The sequence below is a fragment of the Abrus precatorius genome, unplaced genomic scaffold (assembly GCF_003935025.1).
Source record: "Abrus precatorius isolate BTA unplaced genomic scaffold, Abrus_2018 Scaffold2, whole genome shotgun sequence".
Taxonomy (NCBI): domain Eukaryota; kingdom Viridiplantae; phylum Streptophyta; class Magnoliopsida; order Fabales; family Fabaceae; genus Abrus; species Abrus precatorius.
Window position 1 is genome coordinate 6,489,919 of NW_020874362.1, and position 22,045 is coordinate 6,511,963.

Here is a 22,045-nt window from a genome sequence, read left to right on the forward strand (position 1 = left end):
GTACTTATTACAAATAAATACTTTAATTTCATATTTTCATTTATTTTTACCTCTGATTACTCTTTTAGTCATAACTTTGTCCACATATATCTTTTTTGACTAATTTCAGTTATATCGGATTATACACATTTAAAACTTCAAAATACATAAATGGATAGTTGGATTTGGAGTTATTTTTTATTTTTTATAATTTTTTAAAGTTGAGACAGATTTATTGATTGCAAGACTGCATTTAGACCATTGTTATTTAATAATTGTATTTGGGCTTTTATATATTATTGAGACTTAAATTTTGATCACTTAATTCACCATAATCAGAACCTATAAATAGACTAATAAGGTTCTAAATTAGAGGGTGCAATTAGACATTTGAGTTTTTGAGATTTGATCGAAATAAGAATCCTTATTTTTACTCTCTTGAATTCTCTCATTCTCGCATGAATCTTATGCTTTGATAGAAGGATAAACCTCCCGTTCAATCTGTGGAATTCAAACGTTGTACATTAGATTTGAGTTCAGATCTAAATTACTTTGAGTTTGTTCTATTTTTTTCTAATTTCATATTTGTGTATTGTGATCATGATTAACTTTTCTGTTGTTAGAATTCAAATTAGGATTCGATTGATATTCTAATTTAGTAATAATTTTGGATTAGGTTAAATGATAATTTCATTTAATAAGTGATCTAGTTCAATTATGTTATTCGATTGAATTAATAATTGAATTGGGTAAATGTTCAAACTCAAATTAAAATCTTTAGATACTGTGATAATCAGGGTTACACACATTTGGTAGTCTGTGGATTGATATTTCTTAATTGTTTTTGCTCCATTTTAATTTATTTGTAATTTAATTTAATTAATTCATAATTTTTAAACCCCAAAACCTTACTTTCATTCTTAAAAAATAAATAAATCTAAAATTGAATTTAATTGAAGATGTGTATCTATGAATCGACCTTAGTTGGATTTTATATTGCAAAATCCTTAATGAAACTTAGTTGTTTTGATAACGACTTGACATTGTTAGTTATAAATAACATATGTAACACCCTACATTTATTTTTCAAAATAAGTGAATTTCATAAATATGGAGATGATAAAAATTTGCATTCGAATGGTTTTTGAAACATGGTTCAACAAGTATTTCGAAATAATAAGTGTTTAAAAATTTTGGTTAAGGAAACTGCTACAGGTATAATTCAAATACATTAAAATTTCAAAATAAAATTAGAGCTCTATAGCAGTCTCATTCATTCTTTCACTGAGTTTGGTGCCGATCATCTTGGTTACCTAAAAAATAAATGTAAGGGTGAGTACTCTATACTACTTAACATACACACAACATAAAGACTCACCTTGCACACCTACATGTATTCCAACATATTTCATTCAAGTATAGACAATCATAGGCAATACTTTCAAGCATTTCATTTTAATTCATAAACGATGCACTTACGGTACTAGACATTACATACACACGTGCGTTCACTGCACGTAACCACGCTCATTGTGATTAGATTCACACTATGGATGGTCGCTAGTTACTCCCGCATCATGGATACCATGTGCACGGTCACAAGTCGCTCAGCAAAGGTAATGGTCAAAGGTCTAGTCAGGAGGAGAGTCTGTGGCCCGTGATGCACCCATGCTCACTGTTGGTATTATCACCACCACTCTCTCTTCCCTAATGTATTTCTATCGTCTCCATCTTACACACTTCCAGTATATCGCTGAATTATTCATAGTATCATTACAACGATACTTAACATGCCCCATTCATATACATTTTAAATTACATGCAATATTCATATTCGCACACGGCATATAGGCCTACATTCCTTTATATTACACGGCACTCAGGCCTACATCACACTTAAGCGTTGAATTCTCATAAATCAACAGCATGTTACCACACACACAATTGCCCTCAGTGGGCTCAACCATCTCATCACCTATTGCATTGCATTCAAACACACAGAAATTTCCATCAACATATGTTTCCTACCTTCTATCTCAGCCACATTGTAATATTTAGCAAAATAAACGGAAATTAAAACATAATGAGATAGGGTAGAGTCCTTCTTTACCTCGGATTGAAGACCTACACACGAATCAATGATAAAAAGGAACCCCCATACAAATTTCTTCCCTAAAACACATGGAAACCTAATGAGAACTCAAGGAGAACCCAGAAAACAGAGAAGAGGACAAAAATCAAAACTCTAACCATTAAAACTCACATTCAAGCATTTCCAACATGAATCCAACCTTCAATCTAACACGAACGACTTTGGAGGCAATTTAATTGGTGAAATAGGATTTTGGGTCGAGAGAATTGAAGAGATTTTGAAGAGAATAGATGGGAAATGAATTTCCCTAACCCTAACCCCTTCAAATACACCTCTGCTCGCGACACTCTTGCTGCAGCGACACCTCTTGTCGCTACAGCAAAAATATCAAAGAAAATTGCACTTTGATTTCTGCAGATTCTGGTTACAGTAAGACTCTCTCGCTACAGTGAGACTGCACCTAGAAATGCACCATAAACTGTTGCTTTGTCGCTACAGTGAGGTACCTCTCGCTACAGTGAGAAGGTGACAGTTTCACGCCTTACTCCAATGATCCTCTCGCTACAACGAGACATCTCTCGCTGCAGCGAGAACACCCTGCACTAAACACTTAGCCAAATTTTCAGTCCAATTTCAACCATCCATATACTCATACAAGTCTACATCACCACATATACATATATCCTCATTACAACATATATATATATATATATATATATATATATATATATATATATATAATAAATACACAACACATGAAAGTTCACGTAAACACTTATATTAATAATCAAACTATATTACAAAAGTCAGAGCGTTACAACATATATAATCACAATTGTGGAATCTTCAAAGAATATTTCATATTAGCACACCATGTATGTATGCTCTTATATTATGGTTGTGTATCACTCGTACTTGTACTTAAGTCTTATAAAACCAAAATCATATATCATTATATCGTATGTAATTTATTTTTTATTATTTTTTTGTTGGTACAAACACTAACTTAAGTGTTGGAATACCTTTTGCATGTACACCCATTTGTTTCATCACCAACCTTATATGCTATCTCTACAATGATATTCTCTTAATTATACTAGATCTATTGTTATTGAGTTCACTAGAGATATACTAAATCATATTGGCACCATTTGTAAGAAATAATAAATTCATTCATATCATCTTGTTTTAAGACAATCATGGTGACTATTTGTCATTAACCATTTTCATTACTAGGAAATAGAGGTCCAACAAATGAGGATTATGTTGAAGAATAATGCTCTTATTAAGATTTAAGCTTTAACACCAAACCACTAACCCCAACATTGTGCCAAGGCAATATGATACTTAGGCCACATGATCATTTTCTCCATTTTCTAATCTTGGAGAAAACTATTGAAAAGGATTTACTATCGATTCCACTACTAGCAAATTTCAAAGACAAAGTTATTCATCACTTGGATCAGAGAATCCACAAATTGGAGAAATATATCCATACTAGCCTTGCATCCAACATAACCTTATGTCCTAACTCCTTGCTAGTGGTATTATGACATCTAAGCATTCAATTTTTCACGTTGAATCTCTTCTATACTTTAAGCACTTTCACGATCTCAAATTCTCAATCACATTGTTCTAGTTGATTTTTGAGCATTCCTTTACTACGCCATTGCCTCTTTAATTTGAGATTCCTATCTACTATAAGTTGGCATTGCTAAGAGTGTCATATCAAGTTGACTCTAACTTTTTAAAACACCATTTTTTAGTAAGGAAATGTTAATTACTATTACACTTAAGGTTGTAATTTGTAGAACCTTTTCCTAGACACTTTGAAACGTGATATTAGGTTGGTTTCAAATGGTACAAAGCATTCAATCTTTAGTTAAGACAACCTAACTCCCTAGTCCAATTGTTTTTAAAAATTATCTTTCTTTGGCTTGATCGAGAACTTCTTAGATTGTTTTTACAAGGACGCATTTATACTCAAGCTTTGATCAACATCCAACTACATATCGTTGTAGAGCCGATTGAAAAAAGAATATCAATAGCACTATTTGGAAAAGTTTAAGCCAACCACAATGGCTAAATTCTGTCAAAAAGTAACATAATATATGAAAATGGAAGATAACTACATCAATTTAGGCTACAAATTATCTTAGTAGACATGAAAAATATAAATAAGATTTGAATTTTGGAAAAAGATAGTCATGAAAAGCACTAGAAGAATATAAACACTCATAACAATCCTTAACTTAAAGGTAATGACATGTATTCAATTATTTCTTATAATTAATAAAATCTTATGTTTTACCTCCAATTAATTATTTCAACCAAGTTTCCTATATTTATCTCAAGACTATCTAAATTTATGGAAGAAATTATAGGACTACTTGAAGATCGTCGGCTTGGTGTGTGTGAAGAACTCAACCTCCTAAGACTGATTGTGAAGTTATCTTGGACTCAGATTGTATGAAGAAACTAATCATTTAGACTATGAAGACATCGTAGGCTTGATTTGTGTGAAGAACCTGAAGACATCCTATTTCAAGTTGCATGAAGAACACAACCACCTAAGTTATGAAGACATTTTAAAACCACATGAAGAGCATGGACTTAGAGTTCATGAAAAACACAACCGTCTAGGTTACGTAAACATCCTTAAGTTGAATTGTTTGAACAACACAAATGCCTAAGCTATGAAGACATCTTAGGCTTGAACTATGTGAAGAACTCAATCTCTTAGTCTATGAAGACATTCTAGAACCATACACAAAGCGTGGGCTTAGATAGCTGATAAAACACCAATTTGTCACTTAAATTGTGGAATAATTAGTCTAATGTGTTATTCAATCTATTAATTTATGTTATATGTTTGGTAATTTTCTTATGGTTACTGCAAGAAATAGTGACAAACAATCAAGACTACATAGGAAAGTTAAAATCAGAGAAATAAGGCAAAATTAAGTTAGTTGTGCTAAACAACGAAATTAACATGCCTTATGCTACCAGTTTGAAGCCTCTAAAAAGATCATGTTCAAGTCAATTGACAAAGCACACTGTGCTAAAGTGCTCAATGTATTACAAATTTAACTTTATGGTCTTCAAACACAATTTATTTTTATTTTTTTTGGATTTTTCAAGACTTGTCATAAGAATTTTCAAGATAATACCTTCTTCTTTGTCTTCCCTTAGGATTGAATGAGAATTATGAGTTCAAAGAGCTTCCCCTTCTCCTTCACAAGTATCATCCCTCTTCTCTTCCTTAAGCGATATCTTTACAAAATCTTCAAAGGACAACACTTCTCACCACATAGTAGTTTTCCTCTATAAAATATTAATGACAAAGATTTTTCTTTCCCTTTTGTTAGGACTATGAATAATTACTTTGTAGTTTATTTTGCATTATTTGTTTTAATCATGTGTAATTAAACATTCCTTACCATTGGGTTAAGCTCTACTTGAGATGTAATATTTGTGAACTCTAGTTTAAATTCATGATATAAATATTAATGCTAATAAAAATTATTTCTTTATTTCTATATAACTCTTAGTAAGGCTATTTAATGGTTAATTCTAGTTAATCAATTGATAAATAATCGTACATTCAATAGGTTAACATATTTAAGGGATAATTAGATATAAAAAAAAATTAATTTTGTCCAATCTTTCAATCAATTACTTAAATTTAGCAGATCTAATAAGTCTGAATGTAAGTTGTGTGTTAATTTCTATGATTATCATAGTAGCATTCATATAAATCATGCATTAGGTTGTTATTAATATTGATTAGATTATTAATAATAAAGTTAATAGAATAAAGTAAATTTGAATTAAGTTATATTTAAGTAATCACAAGAGGAAATTGAAGCTCCATGCATTTATCCATGTGCATTCTAATTTGTGATGCCCATTTTTCTTATTTCTTTATTGTTAAAATCATTGATAATAACATCTTAAAAATTTCTTGATATTTGATTTGCTTAACGTTCATTAAACTTTAGTATTGGGTGATTGTGAATATAATCCTTGTAGGAACGATAATAGAAAAAAAAAATTTCCTTTTATTATAACTGATAAATACAATTAACCGTTAATTCAAAACTTTTCAAAGTGTATTACAACCATAATAGTTGCGTGAAGAATATAACCTCCTAGACTATGAATACATCTCAGAGTTACACATAGTTTAGGTTATTATCTCTTATGCTAACATTACATAGTTAAAGCGAATTGTCACGAAGCATATTCTTGGGCTCATTTGGTAAATATGCATCAATACAAATTCTAAAAAATATGGGTTATTTGTATGGTTCCATAAATCTCATCACTACCTCCTAGAGATTAAGCAAAGAAACAATTGGATAAGTTAAAGAATTCAACAACATATGGTAGTCTTGAATGTATCATAACGTTAGTGGCAATCCTCATCCGCAAACAATGAAATATCAAATGCTTGGATAAGAAGATAGATCAATGTCAACCAAAGAACTTATCATCTGACATATCATTCTAACCAAGGTCAACAACAGAATGTCTTATCTCCGTTAATGCACACATTGCAACAACATTGGATACATTTTAGTCAATTTATAACTTCTAATGCACCATAGAAAATTCACAACCTTGGAGGCAACATTTGTCCTTAGCTAAAAAAAAATAAAATGGAAAAACAAGTGCTTAGACAACATGCACTCAATCGAGACCAATTATAATGCAACATATTGCCACAATGATGCACTCAACCAAGACAATGTATAACTTAGTACACTGCCATACCGATGCACTAAGCTAAGAGGCTCTTGATTTGGAGTAACCCATTTGAATACAATCTTCAAGACTGCTTTGTGGCTTTACTTTCATATTGAGTCAATTCTCCTTGTAGTCTAATAAGCATTCATTTCATCACAGGATATCATAACTATAAGTAACGCATATGATTACGGTTATGTAATCTTTAATATTTATGCTATGTTAACACATATCACGTCTGTAGCTTTTGTGCCATGACTATACCTCACTCATATCCAAGAATTATACAACTAGCAACATGTTTTGCTACAAGATATATATTAAATTTTCTATTGTTGCTTTATTGATACAAATATTGAATTAAGTGTTGAAGTGTCTTTTGTAAGTATACTTTCCTTGTTCTCTGTTGCCAACTTCACATACTAGCTTTCAAGTAACATTCTTTGACCATACTAGATATATTGTTATCAGCTTCATCACATAAATACTAGATTTAACAAACATATATAGTCCTTTGTTTAATTAACAAAAAAGCTTGATAAATTAAGAAAAAATAAACTAAAATTTACATGACAAGTGATTCTAAATGGTTGAGCTAATTAATTTTAATACAAACATGTTACTTCTATTTTACTACCACCTTTAAGCCTAATACCATTTAAATGACTGAAGATAAGAGTGCAAATGTGAAGAGAGAAATTGCAAGTTTGAATCTGTGTTAAAATATCATATAATCACATTCATTTTACTGTAATATACTTTTATAAAAAATAGATATTTTATCAAAATTAATTTTATTTTTAAACCTATGTTTGGACCAATTAACATTATATATTATAATTTATATTACATTAAAAAATTATAATAATTTTATTACAAACTTATTTATAAAAGATGAATTTTTAAACATAAATTATATCACTTACAAGTCATTTTTAGTTAAAATTATTTTCATAAAATCAATTTCATTTAAACTCAGCTTTATAAATACTCATCCAAACACATAGAATAGAGTTCTGTCTTTTTGTTTTTAAAGCTTTTCCGTTCCTTTTTGAAAACTAAGTCGTGTTGTGCTCTCCACCTTTGCAAGTCAACTAATTTGATGACGTAGGTTCCTTAATCGAAGAATTTTTTGAGATTTTCTTCATTTTTCTCTGAGACAGAGAGAGAGAGAGAGAGAGAGAGAGAGAGAGGTATAGGTATTAGGTTTGTGAAATTGATTTGAATGAATAAGACGTTATAAGAAAACAATTGTCAAAGGATAACAAATACTTTCATTTAGAAGTTGAAAAATTGGAAGGCTATTAAGGATAACGTTTTAAAAAAATTAACTAATTTTCTAATTTTTTAATAAAAATATCACTACTATATTTATAATTTTAAATATTTTTGCATTAAGTAAAACTATTACGAACAACAAAATTTTTTCTCTAAATGTTTATTTATTATATGTAATTTTAAAAAATAACACTACTAGATTTTTAGTTTTAAATATAAAAGATAAAGTCTTATTTTTAGATGCATCAATTGTTAAACATTTTTTTACTTATTTTTATTCTTAGACTACATGTGTTTTTCATTTAATAAAATTTTATTTGAGTCGAAAGTAAAACTATTAGAGCAATAAAACTCTTCTTTTAAATATTTAAGTTAATATATTTATTTATTTAATTATACGAGTCACTAATTTGACTAATTATTATTATTAAATATTTTAAAATATATTATACATTTATAACTACTTTTTATTAATCTTGATGATTCAATTATTTATTCCTTATAAAAAATTGAAAAGAATATTAATTTTAACTACTTCACTACATAAAGTAAAAAATATATTGTTTAAACAACTTTTTAAATTTATAAACTAAACCGTTAATTAAATATACTCAAAATCAAAATATATTTTGTTTATTTATTTCAAATACAAAAATTTTGGTTCTTAATTAATTGTGATTTTAATGCAATTAAAATAAAACTCCAAATCATAAATTTCACTCTATCCTTGAAACTCACCTGGATGCAAGAAAATGTGAAAAGCAATTATCCTTGAAGTTCAAATTATAAGCGGTACGTGTTGGTGCCGTGATTATTCTTTTATTACACTCATATAAAGTGTAAATCAAAGTTGGAAAAAGGTACCACGTGCATGTGCATGTGCATGTGCTTCGCCGATTGCGGACTTTCTACATAATTGAAACGCTCCTTTTCCTTTTCGGTTCTCACTGCTGCGGTGTATCCAACAGTAGCATTTTTCTTTTTCAATCATTCGTTAAAAATTACATTACATAAAAATTAATGTTTATATGAATAGATCGTGATTTTATTTTATATTCATTTTAAGAAATGAGTATTTCCAATTTATTTTATTTTACATTTCTTTATAATTTTAGGAAAAAAATAAAATATAGGATGGAATTTAGACGTTCCGAACGAGTTGGATGTTATCTCAGTTTACATTAAGAGATATTTATCCACAATTTTTTTAAATATTAACAGAAAAAGAAAGTAAGATTGAAATTTTAATTCTAATATAATAATTTGTCATAAAATTTTAGAATGAATGATTCATGTTCATATATTTAGGTTTAACTATTTTTTTCTCTTCATACATGAACTAATTTTTAATTTGGTCTTGCATGAAAAAAATGTTTGTTCCCTATATGAAAAATCGTCTTTCTCCTCCAATTCCTACAATCACTGAAATGTTATAACACCGTCAACTACACTAAACAACATTTCAACATGGTAACAAATTAGCAAAATTTATGGTCTTTTTCTCACCTTTTATCCCTTGTGCTAAGAAAATTTAGTTATCACCTCACCTCTTAATAGGTTAATAAATTTCATAGTTTTTTCTTCACCAGTCCTCTCAATGCCACAAATTCTTCATTCCCATTCCCATTCCCAGAATTTATGGTCTTTCTCTCACCTTTTATCCCTTGTGTTCCACTTTTGAATGGAAAATGAGGTAAGTGGTTTTTAAGATTATATTTCTGCACCTTAGTTTGTTTGAGGTAAAGTGTTGGAGGATTGTGTTCCCCTAATACAGCCTTATCACTGTGACATAGCAATTCATTGATATTAACGTATGACAGAGGTGATTTGTTGGAGGATGCTTTGATACTTAAGACTCATTTGATGGAGAAAGTGTTCACCTCAACGTGTTTAAGTATACTACTACCAATTGAAGAAGGTCCAAAAAGATGAGCTTGACATTGAGGTTTTTTTAAAAATGAGAGGGAGAAGATGTAATCTTAATATTTGCACCTTTAATAACCTTATTAAGATGCACGGTGAAAGAGAAAAAATTGTAGAAATGACGAAAAGTTTTAAGAATCGAGGTGTGCAATTGTTTTTCAGATACTGTTACTTAAAATATAATTTTTTGGCCGTGTTAAAATGAAATAGAACAAGTAAGAAGGAAAGAGAAGTTGAATGTAATTTTGAACGTGTGTTTGTTATTTATAGAAAACTTTGAATCACGTTGAATTATGTTCGACACAGAAGAGTTTAGTTCAGTGTTATACTATACCCACTATATATATGTGTGTAAACAAAGATAAATACCTAATTGCTAACATATAATTTTTTAAGTTAAAACTATAAATTATTAATTTTTTAAAAAGATAAAATTAATATTTTGGCCTTTTATTTTAATTTGGTATTCTATTTTTTGTTTTATTTTTTTTATATTTTTATTTAATTTTTATCTTATTTGTCAAGTCAAATGTAATCATTTTTTACTGCCATAAATTATAAATTTTTGTTAATTTTTGTGATTTTTATTACATGATAAATAAGATCACATTAAAACGAATTAAAATAAAATAATTAAAGAAATAAAATTTAAGAACGTGAATATGATTTTGTATTTTTTAAATGATTCCACTTATATTAATTCTGAAAATTTCAAATAATTTTTGTAAAAAAAAAAACTTATTGTAGTTTTTGAATTCAGAGAATTTTCCTCCTGGATTAGTAACGTGAATCCTCTTTAATATTTGAAATTTTATTAATGAAAATTTGAAATTATACCCATTAGTCAGCTGTAACAGGGACTACAGAGTCATGGGTAGGTTGGTCATTACCCGCGACAGTGATTTGTGAGAGAAGAATGTTTCTTTAGCGCGGTCGTTAAATTTGTTTGTTTGAAAATTAAAAGGAAAATAATAAAAAAAAAGCTGAAAATGTAGAGTGGACTGCAACTAACAAATTAAGAGGGAGACGCCATAACCTCTCCTCATTATTTCAAAAGGCACACAACGCAGAGACATTTCCACAAACAAACGCACACTCACAGTTTTCACGCTTTCTCTCTCTTCCTTTTTTCTTTATCTCTGCATTTGCCTGCAGCTCAAGAAATTTCGATTTTTATTCCTTTCATCACCTTCTCGTCTGCTCATTGTTCTCGCTCTCAATTTGAGATCGCATTTCCATCCTCAGGTGAAGTAATGCTTCAATATTCGTCTTCCATATTTTTCTTTTCTCAATTTCCTTGCAATTTTTATGCTGTTTCGTTTCTCTATTTCAGATGTTGATTTTAAACTTCCACGTTGTGTTTACTATTTTCTTACACTAATCTGAAGTTAAAATCCTCTGAATTCTGTATAATAATAATAATAATAATAAGGTTGTTATAAGTGCTGGTAATTTTGTTTGGTAAAATTTATTCTCGAGTTTTGTTTATGCTGAAAATGTGAATTTCCCGGCGTTTGATCGATAATAATAGATCAAAATTTTGTTATCTGAAGGTCAGATTTTAATTCGGGAGCTGAGGTTCCAAATTTAAAGGTTTCTTCCAAAACACGCAAAATTTGCGTCATAGTAACTGTTAAGCTGAGAGAAGCTATGCAATTTTGTTTTATTTTTTCTATAATATTTATTTTCTAATTTATCCTATTCGTGTAATTGAGTTTGTTTCAATAATCTTTTACATGCTAAATTTGGGAGAATTGAAACTAATCCAACAGCAAAGAAACAGCTAGGATTTTTAGTAAGATAATTGCGTCCATTCAATTTTTTTCTTTTTTTCTTCTGGCAATCCATAATTTTATTTCTGAATTTCTCAGCACACGAAGTTGCTGAAGAATTTCCCTTGAAAATTTGACTCTTCAGTCCTTGTCACCGTTGGTAATTTTCTTAAACAAGTTCCAAACTTCCAAATGTTCCATGTGAGGGAGAATTTGACAGTCTGTTCCTTGTCTCGGGGAACATCCCAGAAAACTCTTCAACTTTTCAATTAGAATACAGAGAGCACCACAATTTTTGTGTCGAAATTATAGGAGCTTTCACGTTGGTCAATTACTTTTTTTCCTCCCTCTCTGACACATCTGAATTTAAAATTGCATTTAACATTATCATTCTTTTATTTTCCTTTGCTTGTTTATGGAGCCGTAACCTATGATTAGTTTGTTCCTTCAGATAATGATTGGGGGTTGAAAGCTTCGGTGGCCCTTGTGTCCTGTACCATCCCCACAACAGTACAATACAAGTTTTGTTAAACAACTGGAAAAGTAATAAAATAACTGAATGCCGAAGTGGCCTTTTGGGGTGCTTTGAATTCGGGACATGATCTCATTGTCATCGTTGGAATCAAAGGGGTAGAGAAAAAGTTGAGAAAATGGGTTCCATTGCAGGGGAGGAGGCAATGCAAAGCCCAACAGGCAGTCATGAGAGGATTCTTGTTTCTGTTCGTGTGCGACCTTTGAATGAAAAGGAGCTCGCAAGAAATGATCTTTCTGAATGGGAATGCATTAATGACACTACCATTATGTACAGGAGCAACCTTTCAGCTTCCGAAAAGTCCCTGTATCCAACAGCCTATACATTTGGTATGAAGAGGATAACTTAACAATTCCATGTATCGATTTACTGCGGGTTTGTATGAGAACTTATAATCGAAATGCAGAGCGCTTTTAGCTGAAAACATTTTTCTGTGTGAAAATTAAATTAGTAAAAACATGATCTTAATTTTGCTTTTCACAATGCAGCCCCAGATAGCGAATGTTTCCTCGTATTTCGATCGTTTTTCACTTTTAAGATAAGGCTGCATTAACTTGGAGAATAAGGTGGGTATTTACCTTAATTGATGTTGATCACGCTGCTACAAGAAAATGAAGGGCTTTGAATCTATTCGGGATCTTTGTTTAGTGTTGCATTTTATTTTGTTTTGTTGGATGCTTTATCACCTTTCTGCTTTGGAGAAAATTATGTAAATTTCACATAAATATGGTCGTATTGTAAATAGAAGTAGGTGGTTCATTGCTTTTGTTATTAAAGCCATTCTGCCAGGACTATGCTTGGCTTTTATTCCATCAGATCAACATGGGTTAAAAGCTAAAATTGCTTCCCTCTTTTGATCCACCTTGATTTATTTTGCTGTAGATCGGGTATTTAGGAACGATTGCCCCACTAGGCAAGTGTATGAAGAAGCAGCTAAGGAAGTTGCTCTTTCAGTTCTCTGTGGCATCAACTGTGAGTTTTTCTTTTTTTCCTTTTCTCTTTTCTGCCTTCCTCCTTCATATACCCGCACGTGCATGAAAATTCTATATTACCATCTTTGGTCGGGCTTATTTAATCTTTGATTATCTATTTTATCAGCAAGCGTTTTTGCATATGGACAAACAAGCAGCGGAAAAACATTCACCATGAGCGGCATAACAGAGTACACCGTAGCAGATATTTTCAACTACATAGATAAGGTAAATGAAATCTGACCACATCGCTGCATTACCTGGTCATTATTAAAACGTTATATTGATTATATTTTGATTTTTCACAGCACAAGGAAAGGGAATTTGTTTTGAAGTTTTCAGCCATTGAGATCTATAATGAATCTGTAAGGGACCTCCTTAGCACGGACAGTACACCTCTCAGACTTCTTGATGATCCAGAGGTAAATATCTTTATCATCTCCTTTATGATAAAGCTGGAATTTATACATTTTACTAACAGCTTGCAATTTAAACAGAAAGGGACAGTTGTTGAGAGACTCACGGAGGAAACTTTGCGGGACTGGAACCATTTTCAAGAACTTATTTCTTTCTGTGAAAGTAAGGACCAAGGATACTTTGGATGATTCTTGCTTATTTTGAGCTACATACTTATCCTACCATTGATTGCATGTTTTCAGATCAAAGGCAGATAGGAGAGACCGCCCTGAATGAAGCAAGCTCCAGATCTCATCAGATTCTCAGACTGGTACATATGCTCCTACTTTTGTTGAAAGGGAGTGAATTTTATACCTCATTGCTTACCTTTCCTTAATAATGTGGTTCTTCAGACAATTGAAAGTTCAGCACGTGAATTTCTGGGAAAAGATTCCCTTGCGGCTTCTGTGGTATGATTGATTCACTCAAATTACTGAAAAATATACAAGAAATTACTTTATTACGTTAAAGAATATTAATAGGAAATCAAAATGATTATATATATTTATATTTATATATATATATATATATTTTTTTTTTTTTATTTTTTATTTTTTTTTTTCTGGGTGCAGAATTTTGTTGATCTTGCTGGGAGTGAGCGAGCATCCCAAACTAATTCAGCTGGTGCAAGGTTGAAAGAGGGTTGCCACATAAATCGAAGTTTACTAACACTAGGAACTGTCATCCGCAAATTAAGGTTTGTAGGATCTCAATATATTTTTTACACGACTAAATGCACCCTACTTTTCCATATTCGTTTAGGCTTATCCATAAGCTTCGGGTAAGTTTGAAAGAGCAGAGATACATTTTGGATTTAGAGACGTAGGGAGATTGTTCACGTTTATAACCATATGGCTTCTCATGGGTCACATGATATAATTTTTCTTCCTACAATGGCTAGTGGTGACTCCGTAATCCGCTCTTCAAATATGAGGTTGTGATTTTGATTTACTGAATTACTGATCTTTCTAACGGTAGCACCTCCAACATAACTGTATTAAGACAAAATGGGAGACCTGAATAAAGTCTCTCACTATCGTCTTTCCTTTCACTACTCACTTTTATGCACGTTTATATTGATTGACTGGTCAACTCTGTTTCAATATATATCCTTCTCTACTTTTGGTACAAATAGATTATTGATAGCAAATATTGACATGAAATATGTGTTTATTCCATTGCCTGTGAAATTGACAGGCATGGAAGAAACACATTTAAATATAATGCCCCAAACTCTAGCACACTCCTTAATCGTGAAAATATTTACATTCTTATTATGCGATAATCCTTGGTCAACAGATTCTGTACTACCAAGTTTATTACTTTGGGAATTATGAGTAGATGAAACTCTTTCAGACTAGTTTTCGTAAACTTATTTGACGTGTCAATATAATCAACGTTTAATATATTAAGACCCTTTTATACTCATTTTTGGGAAATATTTCTTTTACTTTGATCTAAAAGTAAAACTAATGAATTTGATGGCAGCAAGGGGAGAAATGGACATATTCCTTTCAGAGATTCAAAGCTAACCCGCATTCTACAATCCTCATTAGGAGGCAATGCTAGAACTGCAATCATCTGCACCATGAGTCCTGCAAGGAGCCATGTTGAACAAACCAGAAACACCCTTTTGTTCGCAACTTGTGCTAAAGAAGTGACAACTAATGCAAAAGTCAACGTAGTAATGTCGGATAAGTTGTTGGTCAAGCAATTGCAAAAAGAGTTGGCTAGACTGGAAAATGAGTTGAGAAATTCAGGGTCAAATCGCCAAAAATCTGATTCTGAGGCATTGCTAAGGGAAAAAGACCTCCAAATTAAGATGGTAATAATCAAGATTTTTGCATCAAACATTCATTGTGGTTTTTATGCTTGAAAAGTCAAATATGTTCTTTATCTCGAACCTCAAGGAAAATTTCTAAAATTGCATTTTGATATATTAATGAAATAAGCCACAATGTTACATTGAAGTATATGCTTTTCCTTAATTTGTAGATTGCACTGTTTGTAAGGTAGTAGATGTTCTAACTATATCGTTGTTTCAACTATTTGTTACTGGTACTGCAATGCTCTTCAGTTCATGTTTTATTGACCTTACTCTATTGTATAATCTCTTTGGTGACCTTCGTCTATGTTTATTAACCTTTTATACTGTATTAATCATAAAAAAAGGGTGAGAGTTTAGCTCAGAGGTTCTCATTTTAAGTCCCTTCCCTGAAATATTCACTTCTCAAATCAACCTCTTTTAATTGGTCTTTTTCTTATATAATTATAAATTAGTTTTGAGAAAATACATTCAAATATTCTTTCTATCATGTATCGTTACTGACCATTCATGTGTGACCAGCATATTTGTTTTAAGTAATGCGCAAGGAACACACTGTAATTTGCTTACGCCTGAACATTTTGAGCTGTAAATATGAATTATGTTCTTGTCCCTCTGCGCTTGCAGTTAAAGAAAGAGGTAATGGATCTGACGTTGCAGCGGGACCTTGCTCAATCTCAAATTAAGGACATGCTTCAAGTGGTTGGAGATGATACGTCCTCAACTGAAGTGGTAAATGTATTTAACTGCTCTAAAGCATTAAAGTTTGTTATTTGCATTCCTCTTTGGAAAATGCTAATCAGTAAGAAAGTAAAAATAGATTAATTTTGTTAAAAAAACATAAAAATTCACTCACTTTCGTATATTTTAATACATTCTAACATAATTTTAATATAAACTTATTATTTATTGATTCTTTGACCTTACTATTTAAGGATACTTTAAATTTACTATCTAATGGTACTAATTAGTAACATCCTTTCTTTTTTATCTATTTTATGTTCAAACCCAATCTTCAGGAATGTTTGGATCATCAATATCCCAAATTACGTGTGCGAAGTTCATGGGACTTCGAAAGTCGGATACCCGAACATCCAAGTTTTGATGGCATGGAGAGTGTCAGATCTTTTGATGCATCTCAATATTCAGATGGACATAGTTTTAGTTCTGATGAGAACTATTTCCAACTCCCTGATTTGGAAAAGAATCTTCCCGTCAGGATTTCTTCCCCAGGGCTTTCTATTGTAAGTCTTGATGCTGGTAGGAATGATTTGGATAAAAAAAGTGATGAAGAAGATCATGATGATGATTTAGGAGATCTTTGTAGGGAAGTTAGGTGCATTGAATCAGAAGACCAAATTACAAACACACAGACACACTCAAATCCAGCAGATTTAAGTCCAAATTTATACATGGACAACAATGCATCATCTCCGGGGACAAATACAGCCGTCACAGGAGTGACAGAAGTTGATGATAGAGACAAAGAAAATGTAGATTTGTGTTCATCTGGGTTAAAGGAAAACAAAGAAACAAATCGCCTCCAACAAGATTCCGTTCTTCCCTCTCCAGCGAAAGCATCTCCATGGCTCGCAGACAGCAGCGCATCTAGTTCTATGACCTTGAAATTAACCAGAAGCAGAAGTTGTAAAGCAAGTCTCATGAGAGGTTCATCTTCAGATTGGTTTGACCAGGAAGAAATGATTCAGAACACCCCGCCAATAGGAATCGAAAAAGACTTCACTGGAAGACCTGAGAGCTTCCAAAGGAAGAGTTATACTTTAAATTATAATGCCAATGCTGAGAGGATATCATGGGCTGGTTTTGTGAATTCTCTGGGACGTGCTGCTGTTGATGTACAGAATCTCAAATCCTCTACCGATAATGAAAGTAACAGCGAGAGCTCAAATCTACAGACAAAACGTGAGGTGTGCTGCCGTTATCCATCTTTCTTCCTTCAATTCTTTCTGGCTTCCTTTGTATTTTCCTTAAACTTGTTCAGGGTGTAAGTAGCATGTATGTTTATTATTAACAGAAGTACAAAACCGTTTCTATAATGAAAAATCAACCAGTAATTCTGATTAATTTTGCATGGCAGGTTTCAGAGAAAGGATTGGAGTCCGTTAATACTGCAAAGAAGTTCAAAGATGTTGGCTTGGACCCATTGCAATCTGTTGAAGAAAAACAGTTGGAATGGTCTTCAGAATTTAAGCGGCTGCAAAGAGAGATTATTGAACTCTGGAATGCTTGTAATGTTTCATTGGTTCACAGGACTTACTTTTTCCTTCTATTCAAAGGGGACCCGTCAGATTCTATCTATATGGAGGTTGAGCTGAGAAGGCTATCCTTTCTCAAGCAAACCTTTGCCCAGGGAAATCAGACTGTGGAAGACGGACGAGCCCTTACCCCTGAATCAAGGTAAGATTTCAAGTACTCAGTGTTGCTTTTATGAATTTTGTTTTGACTACAAGTTCACATTTTGTGTAATTAAAAACCTACAATGGTTTCCTTTGCAAACAGCACGAAGTATCTTCGAAGAGAGAGACAGATGTTGAGCAAGCAAATGCAGAGGAAGCTATCAAAATCTGAAAGAGAGAACCTGTATTCGAAGTGGGGTATTAGTGGGAATTCAAGGCATAGGAGGTTGCAATTGGCTCACCGCCTGTGGTCAGAAACAGAAGACACAGAAAGCATTAGAGAGAGTGCCACCATTGTTGCAAAGCTGGTTGGTTCAGTACAGCCAGATCAGGCTTTTAAGGAGATGTTTGGGCTCAACTTTGCCCCACGGCGCACAAGAAAGAAATCTTTTGGTTGGACAGCCAGTATGAGGCATATTTTATGAGGTTGATTGCCGAAGCGGATTACATCATAGGAAATTTGCTGTGGCCATGTAAAAATTCCCCCTGGCTCCATTTAACATACGAATTTTTTTCCCCCCTTTTATAAACAATCTAATCTCAGATTTTATGTTCCTGACTCTGATTGCTACTTGATTGTAAAGCGGTTTGTCAAGGATGTGCAATTCCAAGGTTGTAGATTTTTTATGTGTATTTTCTTCTTTATAAAAAGTACATGACTGTTTTCTTATAGTAGTTCATAGCCACTTTTTTACAATGTATAAAACATGAAACGTGTATCTATCCTTCACACCCACCGGTGTCCATGTTCCAGTGGGTTTCTGTCAGGTTTGGATGGATTCCAAACCTTGAATGCACCCTCTCACTCACAATTTCTCAAGACTTGTAGAAGAACTAATAACAGAATTCTCATTCATTATCTTTAATTCTATACAAAAGGGTCTTATTAATAATCCTAGCTTTTCACAATAATAACCACTTTTCGCGCCAAAACTAGATTTATTTGTGCTTTTACATTATATTAACGACTAATAACAGAATTAATCTTATTCCTATCTTTTTATTATTACAATTTCCCCCCCTCCCTCACAACAGGACTTGTCCCCAAGGCCTTTATACTACCGTCCACTCAAAATCTGGATATTGGGTTTGTAACTCATGTAATTCCTTCCATGTTGCATCCTCGGGATTGGTGTGTTCCCACTACACTAACACTTCAGTAATGGCTTTGTCGTTCTTTTGTTTAATTCTTCTGTCCAATATGGCCAGTGGTCTGGTCAGCAAGTCCCCTTCCTCATTGAACTTTGGTAACTGTTCGGAAATCACATGGCTGCCATGATGCTTCTTTAAAAGGGACACATGGAAGATATTGTGAATTTTAGTGTCTGCAGGAAGGTCCAACCGGTATGCTACTCTGCCAATTCGTTCGATGATCTTGTAGGGGCCATAGTATCGAGCTGATAGCTTGTGAAAGGATGTGTTAGCCAAGGAATATTGCTTGTAAGGTTGAATCTTCAAATACACCAAATCACCACAGTTATACTCCTTGTCTAACCTCTTCTTATCTGCATACATCCTTATTCTCTCCTGAGCCTTGTATAGATTTTTCTGCAACATTTTTCCAATCTGAATTCTAGTCTTCCCAGTGTAATTGACAGCCTCAATTAGAGTTTCTCCATTGTCTATCAAATTAGGAATTGTAGGCACATGACCATATAAAGCCTCAAAAGGTGTCATTTGAGTGGCTGTGTGAAACTTAGTATTGTACCATAACTCTGCCATTGCCAAATGATTTGTCCACTGTTTGGGCATGCATCCTGTAGCACAACACAAGTAGGCCTCTAAAGACTTGTTAAGGTTTTCCGTTTGGCCATCAGTTTGGGGATGGAAGGCTGTGGATTTTAACAACTTAACACCCTATGACTGCATCAGCCCTGTCCAAAAAGCGCTTAGAAAAATGGTATCTCTATCTAAGATAATTTTCGCTGGCCAACCATGTAACCTTACAATAGTGTTCATGAATAACTCTGCTACCTTTGCTGCACTGAATGGATGTCCAAGGGCGATGCAATGAGCATACTTGGTTAGCCGATCAATGACCATCAATATGACACTCATCCCATAAGACTGAGGCAAACCTGTGATAAAGTCCATAGCAATTGACTTCCATGCTCTATCAGGAATAGGCAAAGGTTGGAGAAGACCTGTAAGTAACTGATTCACTGATTTAAATCGTTGGCAAGTTACACATTCCTTAATCCATCTGGTTACATCCTTTTGTAAGCCCTTCCAATAAAACTGGTCTTTAATCCTGCGGTAAGTGAGTTCAGTTCCCGAATGTCCGCCAATAGGTGAATCATGAAAATGACTTAAAATTTTGTTTCTTAAATCCGGTTGAGCACCTATAACCACTTTACCCTTCCTTTTCAACAATGATCCATTAAACTGATAATGCTTATGAGGTTGTTGTGTCAGCCAAATTTTATCCACCAACTTCTGTAATTTTGGATCTGTCTTCCAAGACCCAATAGCGTCAGCCCTTGACAATGCATCTGCCACTAGATTCTTCTTGCCTTTTTTGTATTCGATGCTAAAATCCAAACCCATAAGCTTCTCCAATCCCCAATTTTGCATCAGAGTGGTTGGAGGCTGCAATAATAAATGCTGAAGAGCTTTTTTATCAGTCTTGATGATGAAATGTTGTCCCCAATAGTAATGCTGTCATTTTTTTACTAGAAACAAAACTGCATAGAGTTCCTTCTCATAGGCTGAAAGCAACTTGTACTTTGGTCCCATAGCTTTGCTAATATAAGCAATAGGGTGGCCATTTTGCAATATAACAACCCCAATTCCTCCTCCAGAAGCATCTGTCTCAATGGTGAAGGATTGTTGGAAGTCTGGTAACTTCAGTATTGGTGCAGACATGAGTGCCTCCTTAAGCTTCTGAAATGCAGCTGCAATGTCTTCATTCTATTTGAACTCTTTCTCCTTTTGAAGTAAGGCTGTTGGCGGAGCTGCAATCTTTCCATAATTCAAAATGAATCTGCAGTAATAACCGGAAAGCCTTAAAAACCCTCTTAGCTCCTTCATTGTCGTTGGTGCTAGCCATTGTTGAATTGCTGAAATCTTATCATTATCTGGTTGCACCCCTTGGACAGAAATCACATGGCCTAAATACTCTATTTTCCTTTTTCCAAAACTACACTTCTTAAAATTGACAGCCAAGCCATTTTCCTCCAATATTTGCAGTGTGATTGTCAAGTATTCTAAATGATCATTCCAAGTCTTTGTGTAGACGAGGATGTCATCAAAGAAGACTAAAATAAACTTCCGTAAATAATTTTTGAAGATATTATTCATGAGTTATTGGAATGTGGCTGGGGCATTACACAATCCAAAGGGCAAAACAACCCACTCATAATGCCCACTGTGTATTCTAAAGGTTGTCTTATGTATATCTTCCTCTGCCATTCTTATTTGTTTATACCCACTTCTGAGATCCAGTTTGGAAAAGTAACATGCCCCATGTAATTCATCTAATAAATCCTCTATTAGTGGCATAGGGAACTTATTTTTTATGGTGAATGCATTGAGTTTTCTAAAATTTGTGCAACATCTCCACAAACCATCTTTCTTTTTAACCAACACCAAGGGAGAAGCATAAGAACTAGCAATTTCCCTTATAAAACCAGTAGCCAATAATCCCTGCACTTGTCTTTCAATTTCCTCTTTTTGAACATGAGGGTATCTATAGGGTTTGGAACAAACTGGTGTCTCATTTATCAACTGAATTCTATGATCACATTTTCTCATAAGTGGCAGTTGTGTGGATTCTACAAATAGTTGTTGGAATTGCTGCTGAATGGTTGTGAGCGCTTATTGTTGTTCTGTTGTTAATGCCTCCTGATCCCTTGCATCAGTAACACTAAGAAAAACTGAATCGTGGAATGCCAAGAACATGCAAGTATCTTGTACCAGTTTTAATTTCCCTGTCAATTCTTGAATCTTTGAATAAGGTTGCTCTCCTTGTAATACCACCCTCTGGCCATGATGATCAAAATGCATTGTAAGAGTAGCACAATTCCAATAAATTTCTCTAAGTGTCCTGAAC

At 32.9% G+C, this 22,045-nt stretch overlaps 2 protein-coding genes across 2 annotated transcripts; one reads left to right on the forward strand and one right to left on the reverse strand.

Annotated features, from left to right (window-relative positions):
• The first annotated feature begins 12,443 nt into the window (after nt 1–12,443).
• On the forward strand, nt 12,444–18,548 carry LOC113858234 (kinesin-like protein KIN-7G). The gene is made up of 13 exons (XM_027490763.1): nt 12,444–12,654; nt 13,208–13,297; nt 13,424–13,524; nt 13,605–13,718; nt 13,794–13,875; nt 13,956–14,023; nt 14,106–14,162; nt 14,325–14,449; nt 15,241–15,577; nt 16,205–16,309; nt 16,597–17,505; nt 17,676–17,995; nt 18,098–18,548. The coding sequence occupies exons 1-13, from the start codon at nt 12,444–12,446 to the stop codon at nt 18,417–18,419; spliced, it is 2,841 nt and encodes a 946-aa protein (XP_027346564.1). The 3' UTR covers nt 18,420–18,548.
• A 2,356-nt stretch (nt 18,549–20,904) lies between these two features.
• LOC113859365 (uncharacterized mitochondrial protein AtMg00860-like) lies at nt 20,905–21,747 on the reverse strand. Its single transcript, XM_027492161.1, has 2 exons — nt 21,561–21,747; nt 20,905–21,251 (listed from the first exon to the last, which is right to left on the reverse strand). The coding sequence occupies exons 1-2, from the start codon at nt 21,745–21,747 to the stop codon at nt 20,905–20,907; spliced, it is 534 nt and encodes a 177-aa protein (XP_027347962.1).
• Nucleotides 21,748–22,045: the final 298 nt, after the last annotated feature.